The 25828-nt window shown below is 47.5% G+C and overlaps 1 protein-coding gene across 1 annotated transcript; it reads right to left on the reverse strand.

The window, feature by feature from the left end:
* Positions 1–243: 243 nt before the first annotated feature.
* PPP1R37 (protein phosphatase 1 regulatory subunit 37) lies at positions 244–25825 on the reverse strand (the record flags this gene model as incomplete). The annotated part of the gene is made up of 10 exons (XM_079333125.1): positions 244–2088; positions 5169–5335; positions 7254–7395; positions 9017–9129; positions 11049–11204; positions 14708–14858; positions 19425–19544; positions 21829–21929; positions 24360–24405; positions 25742–25825. Coding segments are annotated over 10 exons (2925 nt in total), but the record flags the coding sequence as incomplete, so codon positions are not given.
* Positions 25826–25828: the final 3 nt, after the last annotated feature.

Below are 25828 nucleotides of genomic sequence, written 5' to 3' on the forward strand. Positions count from 1 at the left end.
GGGGTTCAGTGTTTGGGGTTTGGGGTTCAGTGTTTGGGGTTTGGGGTCTGGGGTTCAGGATTTGGGGTTTGGGGTTCAGTGTTTGGGGTTTGGGGTTTGGGGTTCAGGGTTCAGGGTTTGGGGTTCAGTGTTTGGGGTTTGGGGTTTGGGGTTCAGTGTTTGGGGTTTGGGGTTTGGGGTTCAGGGTTTGGGGTTTGGGGTTCAGTGTTTGGGGTCTGGGGTTCAGGGTTCAGGGTTTGGGGTTCAGGGTTTGGGGGGTTCGGGGTCTGTCTCACCGTGCTCGGCCCCGCAGGTCGCCCCTTTCCCGTCTCCCTCGGGCCCCGGCTCCGGCAGCGCGCGGGCAAAATCCGCCTTGAGCCCGTTGGGCAGCGGCGAATCCCGGGCGGGGCTCCCGCAGGGAACCGGCGCCGGAACCGCCCCGGATCCGCCGGGAACGACCCTGGATCCATCAGGAACGGATCCAAATCCATCAGGAACAACCCTGGATCCATCAGGAACGGCTCCAAATCCATCAGGAACAACCCTGGATCCATCAGGAACGACCCCAGATCCGCCGGGAACAGATCCAAATCCATCAGGAACAATCCCAGATCTGTCAGGAACGACCCCGGATCCGCCGGGAACCACCCCGGATCCGCCGGGAACGGATCCAAATCCATCAGGAACAACCCTGGATCCATCAGGAACGACCCCAGATCTGTCAGAAACGATCCTGGATCCATCAGGAACAATCCCAGATCCGTCGGGAATGACCCTGGATCCACCAGGAACGGCTCCAAATCTGTCAGAAACAATCCCAGATTCATCAGGAATGACCCTGGATCCATCAGGAACAATCCCAGGTCTGTCAGGAACGGCTCCAAATCTGTCAGGAACGGCCCCAGATGCGCCGGGAACGACCCTGGATCCATCAGGAACAGTCCCAGGTCTGTCGGGAACGATCCCAGATCCATCAGACACAATCCCAGATCCATCAGAAACAATTTTGGATCCGTCAGGAATGGCTGCAAATCCATCAGGAACAATCCCGGATCCATCGGGAACGGCTCCCAATCCATCAGGAACAGCTCCAGATCTGTCGGAAACGGTGCCAGATCCACCAGGAACAACCTTGGATCCATCAGGAACAACCTTGGATCCATCAGGAACAACCTTGGATCCATCAGGAACAATCCCAGATCCACCAGAAACAATCCCAGATCCATCAGGAACAACCTCAGATCCATCAGGAACAGCCCCAGATCCATCAGGAACAACTGTGGATTCATCAGGAACAACCCTGGATCTATCGGGAACAGCTCCAGATCCATCAGGAATTGTCCCAGATCCATCAGGAACAGCCCCAGATCCATCAGGAACAACCCTGGATCCATTGGGAACGACTCCAGGTCCATCAGGAATTGTCCCAGATCCATCGGGAACGATCCCGGATCCCTCAGCAACAGTCTCAGATTCTTTGGGAATGATCCCAGATCCCTCAGGAACAGCTCTGGATCCCTCAGGAACAGCCTCAGAATCCTTGGGAATGACCCCTGATTCTTTGGGAACGATCCCAGATCCCTCAGGAACAGCTCTGGATCCCTCAGGAACAGCCCCAGGTTCTTTGGGAACAGCCCCAGGTTCTTTGGGAACAGCCCCAGGTTCTTTGGGAACGGCCCCGGATCCCTCGGGAACGTTTTCCACCCGCGTCACCACGAAGATCTTGCGGCCTCTGCCGGGGCTGGAGACGGAAATCCTGCGCTCGGCATTCCCGGAATTCCCGGAATTCCCGGAATTCCCGGAATTCCCAGAATCCACAGCCTCCCTCGAGTCCTTCCCCTCCTCCTCCTCCTCCTCCTCGGTGTCCGAGCTGGACTCTCCGCCCGCGGCCGCGTTCCCGTTTTCCTCGGGGGCGGCGCCGTCGGGAATTCCGGGATTTTCCTCGGGCTCTTCCTCGGGATCGTTCCCGGAGATTTCGGCCATGGATGCCGAGTGCTGCAGCTGCTGCTGCTCCTTCTCCTCCTTCTCCTTGGCCAGCACGAAATTCCGCTTGCAGCCGTTCTGGATCTCGGCCAGCAGCGCCTTCTGCGTCTCCAGGAAACTCTTAACCTGCGGGGAGAGGCGGGAATGGCGGGAAAATCCACCGGGAATGGCGGGAAAATCCATTGGGAATGGCGGGAAAAGCCATTGGGAATGGTGGGAAAATCCACCGGGAATGGCGGGAAAATCCATTGGGAATGGTGGGAAAATCCATTGGGGGAATGGTGGGAAAATCCATTGGGGATGGCGGGAAAATCCACAGGGGGAATGGCGGGAAAATCCATTGGGAATGGCGGGAAAATCCACAGGGGGAATGGCGGGAAAATCCCTCGGGAATGGCGGGAAAATCCATTGGGAATGGTGGGAAAATCCATTGGGAATGGTGGGAAAATCCATTGGGGGAATGGTGGGAAAATCCATTGGGAATGGCGGGAAAATCCACAGGGGGAATGGCGGGAAAATCCCTCGGGAATGGCGGGAAAATCCATTGGGAATGGTGGGAAAATCCACCGGGGATGGTGGGAAAATCCATTGGGAATGGCGGGAAAATCCATTGGGAATGGCGGGAAAATCCATTGGGAATGGCGGGAAAATCCATCGGGAATGGTGGGAAAATCCACCGGGGATGGTGGGAAAATCCATTGGGAATGGCAGGGAGATCCCTAGGGAATGGCGGGAAAATCCACCGGGAATGGCGGGAAAATCTATTGGGAATGGCGGGGAGATCCCTAGGGAATGGCGGGAAAATCCCTCGGGAATGGTGGGAAAATCCACCGGGGATGGTGGGAAAATCCATTGGGAATGGTGGGAAAATCCACCGGGAATGGCGGGAAAATCCATTGGGAATGGTGGGAAAATTCACCGGGAATGGCGGGAAAATCCCTCGGGAATTGTAGGAAAATCCATTGGGAATGGTGGGAAAATCCATTGGGGGAATGGTGGGAAAATCCCTAGGGAATGGCGGGAAAATCCATTGGGAATGGTGGGAAAATCCATTGGGAATGGCGGGAAAATCCCTCGGGAATGGCGGGAAAATCCATTGGGGGAATGGCGGGAAAATCCATTGGGAATGGTGGGAAAATCCACCGGGAATGGCGGGAAAATCCCTCGGGAATGGCGGGAAAATCCATTGGGAATGGCGGGAAAATCCATTGGGAATGGTGGGAAAAGCCATTGGGAATGGCGGGAAAATCCACCGGGAATGGCGGGAAAATCCTTTGGGGGAATGGTGGGAAAATCCATTGGGAATGGCGGGAAAATCCACTGGGGGAATGGTGGGAAAATCCACCGGGAATGGCGGGAAAATCCTTTGGGGGAATGGTGGGAAAATCCATTGGGGATGGTGGGAAAATCCATTGGGAATGGCGGGAAAATCCCTCAGGGAATGGTGGAAAAATCCACAGGGGGAATGGCGGGAAAATCCACCGGGAATGGCAGGAAAATCCATTGGGGGAATGGTGGGAAAATCCATCGGGAATGGCGGGAAAATCCACCGGGAATGGCAGGAAAATCCATTGGGAATGGCGGGAAAATCCATCGGGAATGGCGGGAAAATCCATTGGGAATGGTGGGAAAATCCATTGGGGGAATGGTGGGAAAATCCACCGGGAATGGCGGGAAAATCCATCAGGAATGGCGGGAAAATCCCTGGGGAATGGTGGGAAAATCCCTCGGGAATGGCGGGAAAATCCATTGGGGGAATGGCAGGAAAATCCATTGGGAATGGTAGGAAAATCCATTAGGAATGGCGGGAAAATCCATTGGGGAAATGGTGGGAAAATCCCTCGGGAATGGCGGGAAAATCCCTTGGGAATGGCAGGAAAACCCCTCAGGAATCAAATCAAACCCCAAATCCCCAACACCCGACACCTCAAAATGCCACTTCTCGCTCTGGGAACACCGTGAATTTCGGTAAAACTCCGGGAACTGTTGGGAATTGTTGGGAATTGTTGGGAATTGTTGGGAATTGTTGGGAATTGTTGGGAATTGCTGGGAATTGTTGGGAATTGCTGGGGATTTCTGGGGATTGTTGGGGATTGTTGGGAATTGTTGGGAACTGTTGGGAACTGTTGTGAATTGTTGTGAATTGTTGGGAATTGTTGGGAATTGTTGGGAATTGTTGGATACTGTTGGGAATTGTTGGGAATTGCTGGGAATTGTTGAGAATTCTGGAAATTCCGGGACATTTCACCTCCTCCTTGATCCCACAATCAAATCTGATTTCCCCAACACCCGACACCTCAAAATGCCACTTCCCACTCTGTAAATTCCGGGAAAACTCCCGGAACTGTTGTGAACTGTTGTGTATTGTTGGGAATTGTTGGGAACTGTTGTGAACTGCTGTGAACTGTTGGGAATGTTGTGAACTGTTGTGAACTGTTGGGAATGTTGTGAACTGTTGTGAACTGTTGTGAACAGTTGTGAACTGTTGTGAACTGTTGGGAACTGTTGGGAACTGTTGGGAACTGTTGGGAACTGTTGTGAACTGTTGTGAACTGTTGGAACTGTTGGAACTGTTGTGAACTGTTGTGAATGTTGTGAACTGTTGTGAACTGCTGCGAACTGTTGTGATCTGTTGTGAACTGTTGTGAATTGCTGTGAACTGTTGTGAACTGTTGTGAATTGTTGTGAACTGTTGGGAACTGTTGTGAACAGTTGTGAACTGTTGGGAACTGTTGGGAACTGTTGGGAACTGTTGGGAATGTTGTGAATTGTTGTGAACTGTTGTGAACTGTTGTGAACTGCTGCGAACTGTTGTGATCTGTTGTGAACTGTTGTGAATTGCTGCGAACTGTTGTGATCTGTTGTGAACTGTTGTGAACTGTTGTGAACTGCTGCGAACTGTTGTGATCTGTTGTGAACTGTTGTGAACTGCTGCGAACTGTTGTGATCTGTTGTGAACTGTTGTGAACTGCTGTGAACTGCTGTGAACTGTTGTGAACTGTTGGGAATGTTGTGAATTGTTGTGAACTGTTGTGAACTGTTGTGAACAGTTGTGAACCGTTGTGAACTGTTGTGAATGTTGGGAACTGTTGTGAACTGTTGGGAATGTTGTGAATTGTTGTGAACTGTTGTGAACTGTTGTGAACTGTTGTGAACTGTTGGGAATGTTGTGAATTCAGGGAATGTTGTAAGTCCTGTGGTCTCACCGGCTCCTTCTTGGGCTGCCTGTCCAGGTCGAGGCGCAGCAGGGAGCGGCTGACGCGCAGCGCCAGCGACAGCGCCATCAGCCCCCCCGTCTTGATGTCGTTCTCACGCAGGTCCAGGCGCAGCAAACGCGGGGACTCGGCCACAAACTCGGCCACGGCCACGGCCCCTGCCAGGGGGAACAGCAGGAAATCACCTCACACCCTGAGCTGCACGGCTGAATGGGTTATTGTAGAATGAAATCACACCCTGAGCTGCACGGCTGAATGGGTTATTGTAGAATGAAATCACACCCTGAGCTGCACAACTGAATGGGTTATTGTAGAATGAAATCACACCCTGAGCTGCACGGCTGAATGGGTTATTGTGAAAGGAAATCACAGCCTGAGCTGCACAACTGAATGGGTTATTGTAGAATGAAATCACACCCTGAGCTGCACGGCTGAATGGGTTATTGTAGAATGAAATCACACCCTGAGCTGTACGGCTGAATGGGTTATTGTAGAATGAAATCACACCCTGAGCTGCATGGCTGAATGGGTTATTGTAGAATAAAATCACACCCTGAGCTGTACGGCTGAATGGGTTATTGTAGAATAAAATCACACCCTGAGCTGCACGGCTGAATGGGTTATTGTAGAATGAAATCACAGCCTGAGCTGCACGGCTGAATGGGTTATTGTAGAATGAAATCACACCCTGAGCTGCACGGCTGAATGGGTTATTGTAGAATGAAATCACAGCCTGAGCTGCACGGCTGAATGGGTTATTGTAGAATGAAATCACACCCTGAGCTGCACAACTGAATGGGTTATTGTAGAATGAGATCACACCCTGAGCTGCACGGCTGAATGGGTTATTGTAAAATAAAATAATATCCTGTTCTGTCATGATTGACCTCTGGGAGTGGGGGGATGATTTATTGTAAAATAAAATAATATTGTAATTTATCATTATTGACCTCTGGGGATGGGGGATGATTTATTGTAAAATAAAATAATATTGTAATTTATCATTATTGACCTCTGGGGATGGGGGATGATTTATTGTAAAATAAAATAATATTGTAATTTATCATTATTGACCTCTGGGGATGGGGGATGATTTATTGTAAAAGTAAAATAATATCCTCATCTGTCATGACTGAATGGGGGGATGATTTATTATAAAATAAAATATTGTAATTTATCATGATTGATCTCTGGGAGTAGGGGCATGATTTATTATATAACTAAAATAATATTCTAATTTATCATTATTTCCTCCTGGGGATGGGGGGAATGATTTATCATAATAGTAAAATAATATTAACATTTGTTATGATCCCAACTTTCACAACCCAACTTTCCCAACCCCATCCCAACTTTCCCAAGTCCAATTCAACTTTCCCAAGCCCACCCCAACTTCCCCACCCCACCTTTCCCAACCCCAACCCAACTTTCCCAACCCAACTTTTCCAACCCAAATTTCCCAAGCCCATCCCAACTCTTCCAACCCAACTTTTCCATCCCACCTTCCCCAACCTCATCCAACTTTCCCATCCCAACTTTCTCAACCCCATCCCACCTTCCCCAACCCCATCCCAACTTTCCCAACCCCACCCCACCTTCCCCAATCCCATCCCAACTTTTCCAACCCAACTTTTCCACCCCACCTTCCCCAACCCCATCCCAACTTTCCCAACCCTACCCACCTTCCCCAATCCCATCCCAACTTTTCCACCCCACCTTCCCCAACCCCATCCCAACTTTCCCAACCCTACCCACCTTCCCCAATCCCATCCCAACTTTTCCACCCCACCTTCCCCAACCCCACCCCAACTTTTCCAACCCCAACCCACCTTCCCCAACCCCATCCCAACTTTCCCTCCCCACCTTTCCCAACCCCATCCCAACTTTTCCAACCCCATCCAACTTTCCCACCCCAACTTTCCCAACCCCATCCAACTTTCCCTCCCCACCTTTCCCAACCCCACCCCAACTTTCCCTCCCCACCTTTCCCAACCCCACCCCAACTTTCCCAACCCAATTTTCCCAACCCCACCCCAGCTCTCCCTCCCCAGCCCCCAGCCCCCAGCCCGTGCCCACCCTCGCAGGTGAGCTTGGTGCAGGCCAGCCCCAGCCGCAGCACCGAGCGGTTCCCGATCAATCCGTTCTTCAGGTTCCGCACGCCCTCGTTCCCCACCGCGTTGTGGCCCAGGTTCAGCGTCTCCAGGCTCTGCGTGTGAGGCTGGGGAAGGGGGAAAGAGTGGGGAAAATGTGGGGGAAATGTAGGGAAAACGTGGGGAAAATGTGGGGGAAATGTAGGGAAAACGTGGGGAAAATGTGGGGGAAATGTAGGGAAAACGTGGGGAAAGCGTGGGGGAAAGCGTGGGGAAAATGTGGGGGAAATGTGGGGAAAATGTGGGGAAAGCGTGGGGAAATCCATGGGGAAAACAGGGGGAAATCCATGGGGAAAATGTGGGGAAATCCGTGGGGAAAACGTGGAGAAATCCATGGGGAAACAGGGGAAATCCATGGGGAATCCATGGGAAAACAGGGAAAATCCGTGGGGAATCCAAGGGAAAATCCATGGGGAAAACAGGGAAAATTCATGGGGAAATTAATGGGAAATCCATGGGAAATCCATGGGGAAAACATGGGGAAAGAGGGGAAATCCATGGGGAAATCCATAGGGAAACAGGGGAAATCCATGGGAAATCCATAGGGAAACAGGGGAAATCCATGGGGAAATCCATGGGGAAACAGGGGAAATCCATGGGGAAATCCATGGGGAAACAGGGAAAATCCGTGGGGAATCCAAGGGAAAATCCATGGGGAAAACAGGGAAAATTCATGGGGAAATCCATGGGGAAATCCATGGGGAAATCCATGGGGAAATCCATGGGGAAATCCATGGGGAAATCCATGGGGAAATCCATGGGGAAATCCATGGGGAAATCCATGGGGAAATCCATGGGGAAATCCATGGGGAAATCCATGGGGAAATCCATGGGGAAACAGGGAAAATCCATGGGGAAACAGGGGACATATGTGGAGAAAATTCATGGGGAAATCCATGGGGAATCCATGGGGAAAGGGGAAAATCCATGAGGAAAATCCATGGGGAAAACAGGGAAAATTCATGGGGAAATCCGTGGGGAATCCATGGGGAAATCCAGGGAAAATAATCCAGGGAAAATCCATTGGAAATGGACATGGCGGAAATCCACAGGAAAACAGGGAAAATCCATGGAAAAATCCATGGAAAACACAGGGAAATCCATGGAAAAATCCATGGAAAAATCCATAGAAAACCAAGGCAAATCCATAGAAAACCAAGGCAAATCCATGGAAACCAAGGCAAATCCATGGAAACCAAGGCAAATCCATGGAAACCAAGGCAAATCCATGGAAACCAAGGCAAATCCATGGAAACCAAGGCAAATCCATGGAAAACCAAGGCAAATCCATAGAAAACCAAGGCAAATCCATGGAAACCAAGGCAAATCCATGGAAACCAAGGCAAATCCATGGAAACCAAGGCAAATCCATGAAAACCAAGGCAAATCCATAGAAAACCAAGGCAAATCCATGGAAACCAAGGCAAATCCATGGAAACCAAGGCAAATCCATGGAAACCAAGGCAAATCCATGGAAACCAAGGCAAATCCATGGAAAACCAAGGCAAATCCATGGGAAAATCCATGGAGAATCCTTTGAAAATCCACGGAAACCAAGGGAAACCCATGGAAAAAAAATCAACGAAACTGCACCGAAAACCCCAGAAATTCACGGATTAACACCAAAAAAATGCCGGAACTTTTTGGGAATTTTGGGAATTTGGGAATTTTGGGCGTGGTGGGTCTCACCAGGGTCATGCCCAGGTAGGCCATGCCAGCGTGGCTCAGCTGGTTGTTCCACAGCACCAGCGTCACCAGCCCCCGGCGCTGCTCCCGCAGCCCCTCGCAGATGTAGGCCAGGCCTGGAAATGGGAAAAACGGGATCAGTCAGGCCTGCAAATCCTGGGATGAGGTCAGGCATGGAAAAGTGGGAATCAGGGGTTTCCAAACCCATCCCAATCCCATTCCCACCCTCCAATTCCATTCCCACTGCCATCATTCCAAACCCATCCCAACCCATCCAAACCATCTGAACTCCATTCCCACCATCCCAACCCATCCTAACCCATCCCACCCATCCTAACCTATCCCAAATCCAGCCCACCCATTCCAAACCCATCCTAACCTATCCCAAACTCATCCCAAACCCATCCCACCCATTCCAAACCCATCCCACCCATTCCAAACCCATCCCAAACCCATCCCAAACCCATCCCACCCATCCTAACCTATCCCAAATCCAGCCCACACATTCCAAACCCATCCTAACCTATCCCAAACTCATCCTAACCCATCCTAACCCATCCCAACCCATCCCAACCCATCCTAACCCATCCCAAACCCTTCCTAACTTATCCTAATCCATCCCAACCCATCCCAATCCCATCCCACCCATTCCAAACCCATCCAACCCATCCTAACCTATCCCAAACCCATCCCACCCATTCCAAACCCATCCCTAACCCATCCCAAACCCATCCTAACCCATCCCACACCTATCCCAAACCCATCCCACCCATCCCAAACCCATCCCACCCATCCCAAACCCATCCCACCCATCCCACCCATCCCAAACACATCCCACCCATCCCAAACCCATCCCACCCATCCCAAACCCATCCCACCCATCCCAAACACATCCCACCCATCCCACCCATTCCAAACCCATCCTAACCTATCCCAAACTCATCCCAACCCATCCCAAACCCATCCCAAACCCATCCCACCCCACTCCAATCCCATTCCCACCATTCCAAACCCATCCTAACCCATCCCAACCCATCCCACCCATCCCAAACCCATCCTAACCCATCCCAAACCCATCCCACCCATCCTAACCTATCCCAAATCCATCCCACCCACTCCAAACCCATCCTAACCTATCCCAAACTCATCCCAACCCATCCCAAACCCATCCCACCCCGCTCCAATCCCATTCCCACCATCCCAAACCCATTCCACCCCACTCCAATCCCATTCCCACCATCCCAACCCATCCCAAACCCATCCCACCCCGCTCCAATCCCATTCCCACCATCCCAAACCCATCCCACCCCGCTCCAATCCCATTCCCACCATCCCAAACCCTTCCCACCCTGCTCCAATCCCATTCCCACCATCCCAAACCCTTCCCACCCTGCTCCAATCCCATTCCCACCATCCCAAACCCTTCCCACCCTGCTCCAATCCCATTCCCACCATCCCAAACCCATCCCACCCCGCTCCAATCCCATTCCCACCATCCCAAACCCTTCCCACCCCGCTCCAATCCCATTCCCACCATCCCAAACCCTTCCCACCCCGCTCCAATCCCATTCCCACCATCCCAAACCCTTCCCACCCTGCTCCAATCCCATTCCCACCATCCCAAACCCATCCCACCCCGCTCCAATCCCATTCCCACCATCCCAACCCATCCCAAACCCATCCCACCCCGCTCCAATCCCATTCCCACCATCCCAACCCACTCCAACCCCACTCCAATCCCATTCCCACCATCCCAAACCCATCCCACCCCACTCCAATCCCATTCCCACCATCCCAAACCCTTCCCACCCTGCTCCAATCCCATTCCCACCATCCCAAACCCATCCCACCCCGCTCCAATCCCATTCCCACCATCCCAAACCCATCCCACCCCGCTCCAATCCCATTCCCACCATCCCAAACCCATCCCACCCTGCTCCAATCCCATTCCCACCATCCCAACCCATCCCACCCCGCTCCAATCCCATTCCCACCATCCCAACCCACCCCAATCCCACCCCTCTCCAGGGCTGACCCGAGTCCAGGATGTGGTTGTTGCGCAGGTCCAGGATCTGCAGGTTCCCGTTGAACTTGAGCAGGTTCCCGAGCTGGGCCGAGTCCTGCAGACCGTTCAGCTTGTTATCAGCCAGGTACAGCTCCCGCAGGGTGACGTTCATCTTCAGGGCTGTGGCTGGAAAAATGGGAATGTGGGAATGTGGGAATGGGAGACAAACTGGGAACAACCGCAGGGAAACTGGGAACAACTGCAGGGAAACTGGGAACAACCGCAGGGAAACTGGGAACAACTGCAAGGAAATGGGAACGGGGTCAGGTACAGCTCCCGCAGGGTGACGTTCATCTTCAGGGCTGTGGCTGGAAAAATGGGAATGTGGGAATGTGGGAATGGGAAACACGGGAAACAAACTGGGAACAACCGCAGGGAAACTGGGAACAACCGCAGGGAAACTGGGAACAACTGCAGGGAAATGGGAACGGGGTCAGGTACAGCTCCCGCAGGGTGACGTTCATCTTCAGGGCTGTGGCTGCAAAAATGGGAAAATGGGAATGTGGGAATGGGAAACAAACTGGGAACAACCACAGGGAAACTGGGAACAACCGCAGGGAAACTGGGAACAACCACAGGGAAATGGGAATGGGGTTAGGTACAGCTCCCGCAGGGTGACGTTCATCTTCAGGGCTGTGGCTGGAAAAATGGGAATGTGGGAATGTGGGAATGGGAGACAAACTGGGAACAACCGCAGGGAAACTGGGAACAACTGCAGGGAAACTGGGAACAACTGCAAGGAAATGGGAACGGGGTCAGGTACAGCTCCCGCAGGGTGACGTTCATCTTCAGGGCTGTGGCTGGAAAAATGGGAATGTGGGAATGGGAAACAAACCGGGAATGGGGCTGGGGAAACCAGGAACAACCACAGGGAAACTGGGAACAACCACAGGGAAACTGGGAACAACCACAGGGAAACTGGGAACAACCGCAGGGAAACTGGGAACAACCGCAGGGAAACTGGGAACAACCGCAGGGAAACTGGGAACAACCACAGGGAAATGGGAACAACCACAGGGAAACTGGGAACAACCGCAGGGAAATGGGAACGGGGTCAGGTACAGCTCCCGCAGGGTGACGTTCATCTTCAGGGCTGTGGCTGGAAAAATGGGAATGTGGGAATGGGAAACAAACTGGGAATGGGGCTGGGGAAATGGGAATGGAGTTGGGAAAACCAGGAATGGAGCTGGGAAAACCGGGAATGGGGCTGGGAAAACCGGGAATGGGGCTGGGAAAACCGGGAATGGGGCTGGGAAAACCGGGAATGGGGCTGGGAAAACCGGGAATGGGGCTGGGAAAACCGGGAATGGAGCTGGGAAAACCGGGAATGGAGCTGGGAAAACCGGGAATGGAGTTGGGAAAACCAGGAATGGAGTTGGGAAAACCGGGAATGGGGCTGGGAAAACCAGGAACGGAGCTGGGAAAACCAGGAATGGAGCTGGGAAAACCAGGAATGGAGCTGGGAAAACCGGAAACGGAGCTGAGAAAACCAGGAATGGAGCTGGGAAAACCGGGAATGGAGCTGGAAAAACCAGGAATGGAGCTGGGAAAACCGGGAATGGGGCTGGGAAAACCGGAAACGGAGCTGAGAAAACCAGGAATGGAGCTGGGAAAAATGGGAATGGAGCTGGGAAAACCGGGAATGGGGCTGGAAAAACCAGGAATGGAGCTGGGAAAACCAGGAATGGAGCTGGAAAAACCGGGAATGGAGCTGGAAAAACCGGGAATGGAGCTGGGAAAACCGGGAATGGAGCTGGGAAAACCGGGAATGGAGCTGGGAAAACCGGGAATGGAGCTGGAAAAACCGGGAATGGAGCTGGGAAAACCAGGAATGGAGTTGGGAAAACCAGGAATGGAGCTGGGAAAACCGGGAATGGAGCTGGGAAAACCGGGAATGGAGCTGGGAAAACCGGGAATGGAGTTGGGAAAACCAGGAATGGAGCTGGGAAAACTGGGAATGGAGCTGGGAAAACCGGGAATGGAGCGGGGAAAACCGGGAATGGAGCTGGGAAAACCGGGAATGGAGCGGGGAAAACCGGGAATGGAGCTGGGAAAACCGGGAACGGAGCTGGGAAAACCAGGAATGGAGTTGGGGAAAACCAGGAATGGAGTTGGGAAAACCGGGAATGGGGCTGGAAAAACCAGGAATGGAGCTGGGAAAACCAGGAATGGAGCTGGGAAAAACCGGAATGGAGCTGGGAAAACCGGGAATGGAGCTGGGAAAACCGGGAATGGAGCTGGGAAACCGGGAATGGAGCTGGGAAAACCGGGAATGGAGCTGGGAAAACCGGGAATGGAGTTGGGAAAACCAGGAACGGAGCTGGGAAAACCAGGGAACTGGAGCTGGGAAATGGAGCTGGAAAACCGGGAAAACCGGGAATGGAGCTGGGAAAACCGGGAATGGAGCTGGGAAAACCGGGAACGGAGCTGGGAAAACCAGGAACGGAGTTGGGAAAACCAGGAATGGAGTTGGGAAAACCGGGAATGGAGCTGGGAAAACCAGGAATGGAGTTGGGAAAACCGGGAATGGAGCTGGATTCCCAGTTAGAATCATTGGTTGGAATTCCTGGGTTGGAATGTTGGAATTGCTGGGCTGGATTTCCCAGCTGGAATCCTTAGCTGGAATTCCTGGGTTGGAATGTTGGAATTCCTGGGCTGGATTTCCCAGCTGGAATCCTTGGTTGGAATTCCTGGGTTGGAATGTTGGAATTCCTGGGCTGGATTTCCCAGCTGGAATTCTTGGTTGGAATGTTGGAATTCCTGGGCTGGATTTCCCAGCTGGAATTCTTGGTTGGAATGTTGGAATTCCTGGGCTGGATTTCCCAGCTGGAATTCTTGGTTGGAATGTTGGAATTCCTGGGCTGGATTTCCCAGCTGGAATTCTTGGTTGGAATGTTGGAATTCCTGGGCTGGATTTCCCAGCTGGAATTCTTGGTTGGAATTCCTGACTGGATTTCCCACCAGGAATCCCCATTTGAAATTCCCAGATTTTTCCACTTCCTTCTCCTCCCTCCTCTTCCCTTCACTCCCAAACCCTTTAACCCCTTCACTCCCATTAACCCCTTCACTCCCATTAACCCCTTCACTCCCAAACCCCGTTAACCCCTTCACTCCCATTAACCCCTTCACTCCCTTTAACCCCTTCACTCCCTTTAACCCCTTCATTCCCAAACCCCGTTAACCCCTTCACTCCCATTAACCCCTTCACTCCCTTTAACCCCTTCACTCCCAAACCCTTTAACCCCTTCATCCCCAAACCCTTTAACCCCTTCATTCCCAAACCCTTTAACCCCTTCACTCCCATCCCCTTTAACCCCTTCACTCCCATCCCCTTTAACCCCTTCACTCCCTTTAACCCCTTCACTCCCAAACCCTTTAACCCCTTCATCCCCATTAACCCCTTCACTCCCATTAACCCCTTCACTCCCAAACCCTTTAACCCCTTCATTCCCAAACCCTTTAACCCCTTCACTCCCAAACCCTTTAACCCCTTCACTCCCATTAACCCCTTCACTCCCAAACCCTTTAACCCCTTCACTCCCAGCCTCCCTCCCTTGCAGAAATTCCCAGGATCTCCCCCCCTCCCAGATCCCATTCCCAGCCCTGAGAGGGAATTTTGGGGCTCTGACCCAGCAGCATCAGGGGTCTCCCAGACAGGGAGGTGTTCTCCAGGTGCAGAACCACCAGGCTGCTGCTGATCCGGAGAGCTCGAGCCACAAAGGGAGCAGAGTGATCCAGGAGGGGAGTGTTCCGAGCATCCAGGTACTGCAGGCAGCTGGTCTGGGGAAAAAATGGGATTTGGGAATGAAAAATGGGATTTGGGATTGAAAAATGGGATTGGGATCCATCCCAAATCCATCCAGGGACTGCAGGGAGCTGGGCTGGGGAAAAAATGGGATTTGGGATTGAAAAATGGGATTGGGATCCATCCCAAACATATCCAGGGACTGCAGGCAGCTGGTCTGGGGAAAAAATGGGATTTGGGAATGAAAAATGGGATTGGGATCCATCCCAAACACATCCAGGGACTGCAGGGAGCTGGGCTGGGGAAAAAATGGGATTTGGGATTGAAAAATGGGATTTGGGATTGAAAAATGGGATTGGGATCCATCCCAAATCCATCCAGGGACTGCAGGGAGCTGGGCTGGGGAAAAAATGGGATTTGGGAATGAAAAATGGGATTGGGATCCATCCCCAATCCATCCAGGTACTGCAGGGAGCTGGGCTGGGGAAAAAATGGGATTTGGGATTGAAAAATGGGATTTGGGATCCATCCCAAATCCATCCAGGGACTGCAGGGAGCTGGGCTGGGGAAAAATGGGATTTGGGAATGAAAAATGGGATTTGGGAATGAAAAATGGGATTGGGATCCATCCCAAATCCATCCAGGTACTGCAGGGAGCTGGGCTGGGGAAAAAATGGGATTTGGGAATGAAAAATGGGATTGGGATCCATCCCAAATCCATCCAGGGACTGCAGGGAGCTGGTCTGGGGAAAAATGGGATTTGGGAATGAAAAATGGGATTGGGATCCATCCCAAATCCATCCAGGGACTGCAGGGAGCTGGTCTGGGGAAAAAATGGGATTTGGGATTGAAAAATGGGATTTGGGATTGAAAAATGGGATTGGGATCCATCCCAAATCCATCCAGGGACTGCAGGGAGCTGGTCTGGGGAAAAATGGGATTTGGGATTGAAAAATGGGATTGGGATCCATCCCAAACCCATCCAGGGACTGCAGGGAGCTGGGCTGGGGAAAAAATGGGATTTGGGAATGAAAAATGGGATTGGGATCCATCCCAAACACATCCAGGGACTGCAGGGAGCTGGTCTGGGGAAAAATGGGATTTGGGATTGAAAAATGGGATTGGGATCCATCCCAAACCCATCCAGGGACTGCAGGGAGCTGGTCTGGGGAAAAAATGGGATTTGGGATTGAAAAATGGGATTTGGGATTGAAAAATGGGATTTGGGATCCATCCCAAACACATCCAGGGACTGCAGGGAGCTGGGCTGGGGGAAAAATGGGATTTGGGAATGAAAAATGGGATTGGGATCCATCCCAAATCCATGCAGGGACTGCAGGGAGCTGGGCTGGGGGAAAAATGGGATTTGGGAATGAAAAATGGGATTGGGATCCATCCCAAACACATCCAGGGACTGCAGGGAGCTGGTCTGGGGAAAAAATGGGATTTGGGAATGAAAAATGGGATTTGGGAATGAAAAATGGGATTGGGATCCATCCCAAACACATCCAGGGACTGCAGGCAGCTGGGCTGGGGGAAAAATGGGATTTGGGAATGAAAAATGGGATTTGGGAATGAAAAATGGGATTGGGATCCATCCCAAACCCACCCAGGGACTGCAGGCAGCTGGGCTGGGGAAAAATGGGATTTGGGATTGAAAAATGGGATTGGGATCCATCCCAAACACATCCAGGGACTGCAGGGAGCTGGGCTGGGGAAAAATGGGATTTGGGATTGAAAAATGGGATTGGGATCCATCCCAAACACATCCAGGGACTGCAGGGAGCTGGGCTGGGGAAAAATGGGATTTGGGATTGAAAAATGGGATTGGGATCCATCCCAAATCCATACAGGTGCTGCAGGGAGCTGGGCTGGGGAAAAATGGGATTTGGGATTGGGATGGATCCAGAGGAATCCCAAACTCCCCAGGGAGTGCAGAGAAAAATAGAATTCCCAAACAATTCCCAAAACATTCCCCCCAAAATTCCCCAAAAATTCCCAAAGAACTGCAAAAAAAAAAAAAAAATCCCAAAAAATTCTCAAACAATTCCCAAAATTTCCCGAAGAATTCCCAAAAAATTGCTCAATAATTGGCAAACAATTCCCCCAAATATTCCCAAACTATCTCAAAATAACCCCAAAAAATCTCCCCAAAATCCCAAAAATTAGTTTCTCAAACAATCCCCCAAAAAATCTCAAAGAAATCCTAAACAGTTCTCAAACAAATCCCAAAACGTTCCCTTAAAATTCCCAAAAAATCCCCCCAGAAATTCCCAAAGAATTCCCCAACAATTTCCAAAAAAAAAATCCTAAAAAATTCTCCAACAATTCCCAAAAAATCCCCAAAAATCCCCCAAAAATTCTCCAACAATTCCCAAAAAATCCCCCAAAAATTCTCCAACAATTCCCAAAAAATCCCCAAAAATCCCCCAAAAATTCTCCAACAATTCCCAAAAAATCCCCAAGAATTCCCACAAAATTCTCAAATAATTCCTAAAACATTCCCCCAAAATGCCCAAAGAATTCCTAAAAAATTGCCAGAATCCCCAAACAATTCCCAAAAAATCCCCCAAAATTCCCCAAAATTCCCCAAAAATTTTGCAACAATTCCCAAAATATCCCCCAGCAATTCCCAAAAAATTCCTCCAAAATTCCCCAAAAAAATCCCAAAAAATTCTCCAACAATTTCCAAAAAATCCCCAAAAATCCCCCAAAAATTCTCCAACAATTCCCAAAAAATCCCCAAAAATCCCCCAAAAATTCTCCAACAATTCCCAAGAAATCCCCAAGAATTCCCACACAATTCTCAAATAATTCCTAAAACATTTCCCCAAAATTCTCAAAGAATTCCTAAAAAATCTCCAGAATCCCCAAACAATTCCCAAAATATCCCCCAAAATTCCCAAAAATTCCCCAAAAATTTTGCAACAATTCCCAAAATATCCCCCAGCAATTCCCAAAAAATTCCCCCAAAATTCCCCAAAAATTCCCCCAAAAATCCCAAAAAATTCTCCAACAATTCCCAAAAAAATCCCCAAAAATTCCCCCAAAATTCCCCAAAAATTCTCCAACAATTCCCCAAAATTCTCCAACAATTCCCAAAAAATCCCCAAGAATTCCCAACCCCTCTGGAATTCCAAACCCTGGGAGTGCCCAAAGGGAAATGAGGGGGTTGGGAAAGAATTGGGAGAGCCCCAGAAAACTGGGATAACTGGGATAACTGGGATAACTGGGATAATTGGGATAATTGGGATAATTAGGATAATTGGGATAATTGGGATAATTAGGATAATTAAGATAATGATTCCAAACAGATCATCCACCCTTTGTTGGGATAATTAACCCTTTGTTGGGATAATTATCCCTGAAAAGGTTTTTCTGTGGGGTTTTCCAACCTTTTGTTGGGATAATCAGGGAATTTTTTTGGATAATCAGGGAATTTTTGGGATAATCAGGGAATTTTTTGGGATAATCAGAGAATTTTTTGGGATAATCAGGGAATTTTTGGGATAATCAGGGAATTTTTTGGGATAATCAGGGAATTTTTGGGATAATCAGAGAATTTTTGGGATAATCAGAGAATTTTTGGGATAATCAGAGAATTTTTAGGATAATCAGGGAATTTTTGGGATAATCAGGGAATTTTTTGGGATAATCAGGGAATTTTTGGGATTATCAGAGAATTTTTGGGATAATCAGGGAATTTTTTGGGATAATCAGAGAATTTTTGGGATAATCAGGGAATTTTTTGGATAATCAGGAAATTTTTGGGATAATCAGAGAATGTTTGGGATAATCAGGGAATTTTTGGGATTATCAGAGAATTTTTGGGATTATCAGAGAGTTTTTGGGATAATCAGGGAATTTTTTTGGATAATCAGGGAATTTTTGGGATTATCAGAGAATTTTTGGTATAATCAGGGAATTTTTTGGATAATCAGGGAATTTTTGGGACAATCAGAGAATTTGGGAATACCAAAAATTTGGGGAAAACTCCCAGAATTTTTCTGAATTTTGGGAATTTTCTGGGAATTTTGCAACTTTTTTTTTTTTAAATTTTTGAAGACATTTTAGTTGTGTTTTTTTTTTAATTTTTGGGGAATTTTTTGGGAATTCTGTGCCCCTCACCTTCCTCATCACCCTGAGCCATCCCAGCTCCTCCCAGGCTATAAAAACCCTCAGGAACTTGGGGGATTTTGGGGATTTGGGGGATTTCTGTGAATCCAAGGGATTTTTTGGGAATGTTTGGGAATATTTTGGGAATTCTGTGCCCCTCATCTTCCTCATGTTCACACTCCCACCCTGAGCCATCCCAGCCCCTCCCAGGCTAAGAAAACCCTCAGGAACTTGGGGGATTTTGGGGGATTTCAGGGATTTCTGTGAATCCCATGAATTTTTGGGGAATTTTTGGGAATATTTTGGGAATTCTGTGCCCCTCATCTTCCTCATGTTCACACTCCCACCCTGAGCCATCCCAGCTCCTCCCAGGCTAAGAAAACCTTCAGGAACTTGGGGGATTTTGGGGATTTGGGGGATTTCTGTGAATCCCAGGAATTTTTGGGGAATGTTTGGGAATATTTTGGGAATTCTGTGAGTCTCACCTTCCTCATCATGTGGGCAGCTGCCTGCCAGCCACGTGCCCCCAGGTGCTTGTTGGAGCCAATGTTGAGGTGAGTGGCTGATTCATAATATTCAATCATGTCAAACAGTGCTGAGGCCCCCTGGGGTGGGGAGAGAAAGCAGGAAAATCAGGGGGAAAAAGGGGGAAATCAGGGGGAATAACAGGGAAATAACAGGGAAATGATGGGGAAATAACAGGGAAATTGTGGGGAAATCAGGGGGAAATCACAGGGAAATTGTGGGGAAATCAGGGGGGATTCATGGGGAAATTGTGGGGAAATCAGGGGGGATTCATGGGGAAATTGTGGGGAAATCAGGGGGGAAAATGGGGAAATTGTGGGGGAATAACAGGGAAATAACAGGGAAATCATGGGGAAATTATGAGGAAATTGTGGGGAAATCAGGGGGGAAAAATGGGGAAATTGTGGGGAAATCAGGGGGGAATCACAGGGAAATTGTGGGGAAATCAGGGGGAATCATGGGGAAATAACAGGGAAATTGTGGGGAAATTGTGGGGAAATCAGGGGGGAAAAATGGGGAAATTGTGGGGGAATCAGGGGGGAAAAATGGGGAAATTGTGGGGGAATAACAGGGAAATAACAGGGAAATCATGGGGAAATCAGGGGGAAATCACAGGGAAATTGTGGGGAAATCATGGGGGAAAAATGGGGAAATTGTGGGGAAATCAGGGGGGAAAAATGGGGAAATTGTGGGGAATCAGGGGGGAAAAATGGGGAAATTGTGGGGGAATAACAGGGAAATAACAGGGAAATTGTGGGGAAATCAGGGGGAAATCACAGGGAAATTGTGGGGAAATCATGGGGAAATAACAGGGAAATAGTGGGGAAATTGTGGAGAAATAACAGGGAAACCACAGGGAAATTGTGGGGATATTGTGGGGAAATACCAGGGAAATTGTGGGGAAAAACCAGAGAAATCACAGAGAAATCATGGGGAAAAAATGGGGAAATGGCAGGGAAATAACAGGGAAACTGTGGGGAAATAACAGGGAAATTGTGGGGAAATCACAGAGAAATAACAGAAATTACAAGGAAATCACAGGGAAATCATGGGGAAATTGTGGGGAAATAACAGAGAAATCACAGGGAAAAAATGGGGAAATCACAGAGAAATCATGGGGAAATAATGAGGAAATAACAGAGAAATCACAGGGAAATCATGTGGAAATTGTAGGGAAAAAACAGAGAAATAACAGAGAAATCACAGGGAAATAACAGAAAAATCACAGGGAAATCATGGGGAAATTGTAGGGAAAAAAACAGAGAAATAACAGAGAAATCACAGGGAAATAATGGGGAAAACACAGGGAAATCATGGAGAGAAATCACAGAGAAATTGGGGAAATAACACAGAAATTGCAGGGAAATCAGGGAGAAATCAAGGGGAAATTACAGGGAAATCATGGAGAATTGTGAAGAGAAAATGGAGACAAAATCCAGGAAAAACATTGGAGAAATCAGGGAAAAATCACAGGGAAAAAAAACGGGAAAATCCTGGGAAAAACTCCAAGAAAAACACCAGGAAACCACGGGAAATCATGGATTTTCAGAAAAATCCCAGAAAAAAACCCATAAAAATCCTGGATCAATGCCAGAGAAATCCCCAAAAAAACCCTGGAAAAATTCTGGAAAAATCCCAGAGAAATCCAGGGAAAATCCCAGAAAAACTCCAGACAAAACCCCAGAAAAATCCCAGAAAAATCCCCAAGAAATCCTGGAAAAATCCCTGAGAAACCCTGAAAAAGTCCTGGAGGAAGCCAGGAGAAATCATGGAAAAATCCTGGAGAAATCCCAGAAAGATTCTGGAAAAATCCCAAGAAAATCCCAGAAAAATTCCAGAAAAAATCCAGGAAAAATCCCAACAAGCCCCTCAGGTTCTGCTTTGGTAATAATTTGGGTGATGCCAGCTGGGGTCAGAGCAGAAAAAAATCCAAATTTGGACATGGAAAAGAAAATTAAAGTGGGAATTTTTTTGGGAATGAAAGATCTTTTGGGGGGATTTAGGGGGGATTTTGTGGAAGTTTCCCAAAATTCCCAAAAAATACATCTTAAAATCTCCAGAAAACCACCTGGAATCTTCCCAAAATCCCATCTTTAAATCTTCCAATGGGATGGGATGGGTGAAAAAATTAGGAATTTCACCCCCAGCTCCAAAAAATTTTCTGGAAATTTCCCAAAATTCCCCAAAAAAATTTGCCTGGAGCATCCCAAGCTTTGTAGTGAGGAGGGAAGGGAAAAAAAACACAGTGGGGAAAATCCTGAAAAAAATCAAAAATCTGGGATGGGCCTGACTGGGAATTCCTGAAAATTGCCCAAAATTGGCAAAATTGTGGAAAATTCCAGGAATTCCTGGGAATTCACTCACATCCTCATCCAGACTGGTTTGCTCCAGGTCCACCAGTTTGAACTGGAGCCTTTTGAAGATTTCCTCCATGGCTTCACAGGCACGATAATCCAACTTCTCACCTGGAAAAAAAATGGGAATTTGAGTTGGGAATTCAGGAATGGGGAGGGGAAAGAGGCTGGAATTGATGGGAAATTCCATAGAAAAAAAATGGGAATGTGAGTTGGGAATTTAGGAATGGGGAGGGGAAAAGAGGCTGGAATTGATGGGAAATTCCATAGAAAAAAAATGGGAATGTGAGTTGGGAATTTAGGAATGGGGAGGGGAAAGAGGCTGGAATTGATGGGAAATTCCATAGAAAAAAAATGGGAATGTGAGTTGGGAATTCAGGAATGGGGAGGGGAAAAGGAAACTGGAATTGATGGGAAATTCCACAGGAAAAAAAATGGGAATGTGAGTTGGGAATTCAGGAATGGGGAGGGGAAAAAAGGCTGGAATTGATGGGAAATTCCATAGAAAAAAAATGGGAATGTGAGTTGGGAATTCAGGAATGGGGAGGGAAAAGAGGCTGGAATTGATGGGAAATTCCATAGAAAAAAAAATGGGAATGTGAGTTGGGAATTCAGGAATGGGGAGGGAAAAGGAAACTGGAATTGATGGGAAATTCCATAGAAAAAAAAATGGGAATTTGAGTTGGGAATTCAGGAATGGGGAGGGAAAAGAGGCTGGAATTGATGGGAAATTCCATAGAAAAAAAATGGGAATGTGAGTTGGGAATTCAGGAATGGGGAGGGGAAAAGGAAACTGGAATTGATGGGAAATTCCACAGAAAAAAAATGGGAATGTGAGTTGGGAATTCAGGAATGGGGAGGGAAAAGGAAACTGGAATTGATGGGAAATTCCATAGAAAAAAAATGGGAATGTGAGTTGGGAATTCAGGAATGGGGAGGGGAAAAGGAAACTGGAATTGATGGGAAATTCCATAGAAAAAAATGGGAATGTGAGTTGGGAATTCAGGAATGGGGAGGGGAAAGGAAACTGGAATTGATGGGAAATTCCATAGAAAAAAAATGGGAATGTGAGTTGGGAATTCAGGAATGGGGAGGGGGAAAGAGGCTGGAATTGATGGGAAATTCCATAGAAAAAAAAATGGGAATGTGAGTTGGGAATTCAGGAATGGGGAGGGGAAAAGGAAACTGGAATTGATGGGAAATTCCATAGAAAATTCTGGGGAGATCCTGAGAAATTCCTGAAGAATTCTTGAGAAAATCTCAAGGAATTCATGAGAAATTCGTAAGAAAATTCCTAAAAAATTCCTGGGAAAATCTCAAGGAATTCATGGGAAACACCAAGAAATTCATGAGAAATTCCTGAGGAATTCCTGAGAAAATCCCAAGAAATTAATGAGAAATTCCTGAGGAATTCCTGAGAAAATCCCAAGATATTAATGAGAAATTCCTGAGGAAGTTTCTGAGAAAATTCCAAGAAATTAATGAGAAATTCTCAAGAAAATTTCCCCCAAAATTCCTGGGAAAACCCCAAGAAATTCCTGGGGAATTCCTGAGGAATTCCTGGGAAAATCCCAAGAAATTAATGAGAAAATCCTGAGGAATTCCTGAGAAAATTCCAAGAAATTCATGAGAAATTCCTGAGGAATTCCTGAGAAAATCCCAAGAAACTCCTGGGAAATTCCCCAAAAAAATTCCTGAGAAACTCCTGAGAAATTCCCAAAAAATTCCTGAGATATTCCCAAAACATTCCTGAGTAATTCCTAAAAAAAATTCTGAATAATTATTAAGAAATTCCCAAGAAAACCCCAAGAAATTCCTGAGAAAATTCCAAGAAACTCCTGAGAAATTCTTGAGGAATTCCTGAGAAAACACCAAGAAATTAATGAGAAATTCCCAAAAAAATTCCTGGAAAACTCCTGAGAAATTCCCAAAAAAATTTCTGAGAAATTCCAGAGATGCTCCCAAAATATTCCTGGGTAATTCCAGAAAAAATCCTCAAGAATTATTGAGAAATTCCCAAGAAAACCCCAAGAAATTCCTGAGAAAATCCCAAGAAACTCCTGGGAAATTCCCAAAAAAAATTCCTGAGAAACTCCTGAGAAATTCCCAAAAAATTCCTGAGATATTCCCAAAACATTCCTGAGTAATTCCTAAAAAATATCCTGAATAATTATTGAGAAATTCCCAAGAAAACCCCAAGAAATTCCTGAGAAAATCCCAAGAAACTCCTGGGAAATTCCTGAGGAATTCCTGAGAAATTCCTTGGAATTTCCACAGAAATTTCTGGGAAATTCCTGGAAAAATCCCAAAGAATTCCCAATAAATTCTTGAGAAATTCCCAGCTTGGATCTGGGAATGTTTCCCAAATTTTGGTTCATTCCCAGTTGGGAATTCCCTCTGGAAAAGGAGACCAAAAGGGGCTGGAAAAATATGGAAAAAATGGAAAATGGATGGAAAAAAAAACTGGGAAAGAGATGGAAAAAAGCTGGGAAAAAGCTGGAAAAAAAAAAAGGAAAAAAAACTGGAAAAAAGAAAACTCACCCTTGAGATCCAAGCAGTCAATCCTGGGAGACAGATCTGTAAATTCCTGGAAAACACAAAAAAAAAAAATTGGAAATGCAGAAAAATGGGATTTTTTGGGCTGGAAATGCAGAAAAATGGGATTTTTTGGGGATTGGAAAGGCAGAAAAATGGGATTTTTTGGGGGCTGGAAATGCAGTAAAATGGGATTGGAAATGCAGAAAAATGGGATTGCAAATGCAAAAAATGGGATTTTTGGGGGCTGAGAAAGCAGAAAAATGGGATTTTTTTGGGATGGAAATGCAGAAAAATGAGATTTCTTGGGGGGCTGGAAATGCAGAAAAATGGGATTTTTGGGGATTGGAAAGGCAGAAAAATGGGATTTTTTTGGGGCAGGAAATGCAGAAAAATGGGATTTTTTTGGGGGCAGGAATGCAGAAAACTGGGATTGGAAAGGCAAAAAAATGAGATTTTTTTGGGGTTGGAAATGCAGAAAAATGAGATTGGAAAGGCAGAAAAATGGGACTGGAAATGCAGAAAAATGGGATTTTTTGGGGGGCTGGAAATGCAGAAAAATGGGATTTTTGGGATGGAAAGGTAGAAAAATGGAATTTTTTTTTTGGAAGCTCAGGAAAATTAGATTTTTTTGGGACTGGAAATGCAGAAAAATGGGATTGGAAAAGCAGAAAAATGGGATTTATTTGGGCTGGAAAGGCAGAAAAATGGTATTTTTTTGGGGTAGGAAATGCAGAAAAATGGGATTGGAAAAGCAGAAAAATGGGAATTTTTGGGGGCTGGAAATGCAGAAAAATGGGATTGAAAATGCACAAAAATGGGATTTTTTGGGCTGGAAACACAGTAAAATAGGATTTTTTTTTGGGACTGGAAATGCAGAAAAATGGGATTGGAAAAGCAGAAAAATGGGATTTATTTGTGCTGGAAAGGCAGAAAAATGTCATTTTTTTGGGACTGGAAATGCAGAAAAATGTCATTTTTTTGGGGCTGGAAATGCAGAAAAATGTCATTTTTGGGGGGGACTGGAAATGCAGAAAAATGTCATTTTTTTGGGGCTGGAAATGCAGAAAATGGGATTTTTGGGGGCTGGAAATGCAGAAAAATGGGATTTTTTGGGGGGACTAAAAATGCAGAAAAATGTCATTTTTTTGGGGCTGGAAATGCAGAAAAATGGGATTTTTGGGGGACTGGAAAGGCAGAAAAATGGGATTTTTTGGGGGACTGGAAATGCAGAAAAATGGGATTTTTTTTAGTTGCAAGCACAGAAAAAGGGGGATTTCTTTGGGCTGGAAGAGCAGAAAAAAATGGGATTTTTTTTGGTTGGAAGCTCAGGAAAATGGGATTTTTTTGGGGAAAAGTTGGGGATTTTTGGGGATTGAGGGAATTACCTGGATCTGCTTCAGCAGTTTGGGAATCTGGCGGCAGCTGAGCTTCTGGCAGGCCTGGCAATAAGCAGCCACAATCTCCTCCACTGT

The sequence above is a fragment of the Erithacus rubecula genome, assembly GCF_903797595.1.
Source record: "Erithacus rubecula genome assembly, contig: scaffold_802_arrow_ctg1, whole genome shotgun sequence".
Lineage (NCBI taxonomy): Eukaryota > Metazoa > Chordata > Aves > Passeriformes > Muscicapidae > Erithacus > Erithacus rubecula.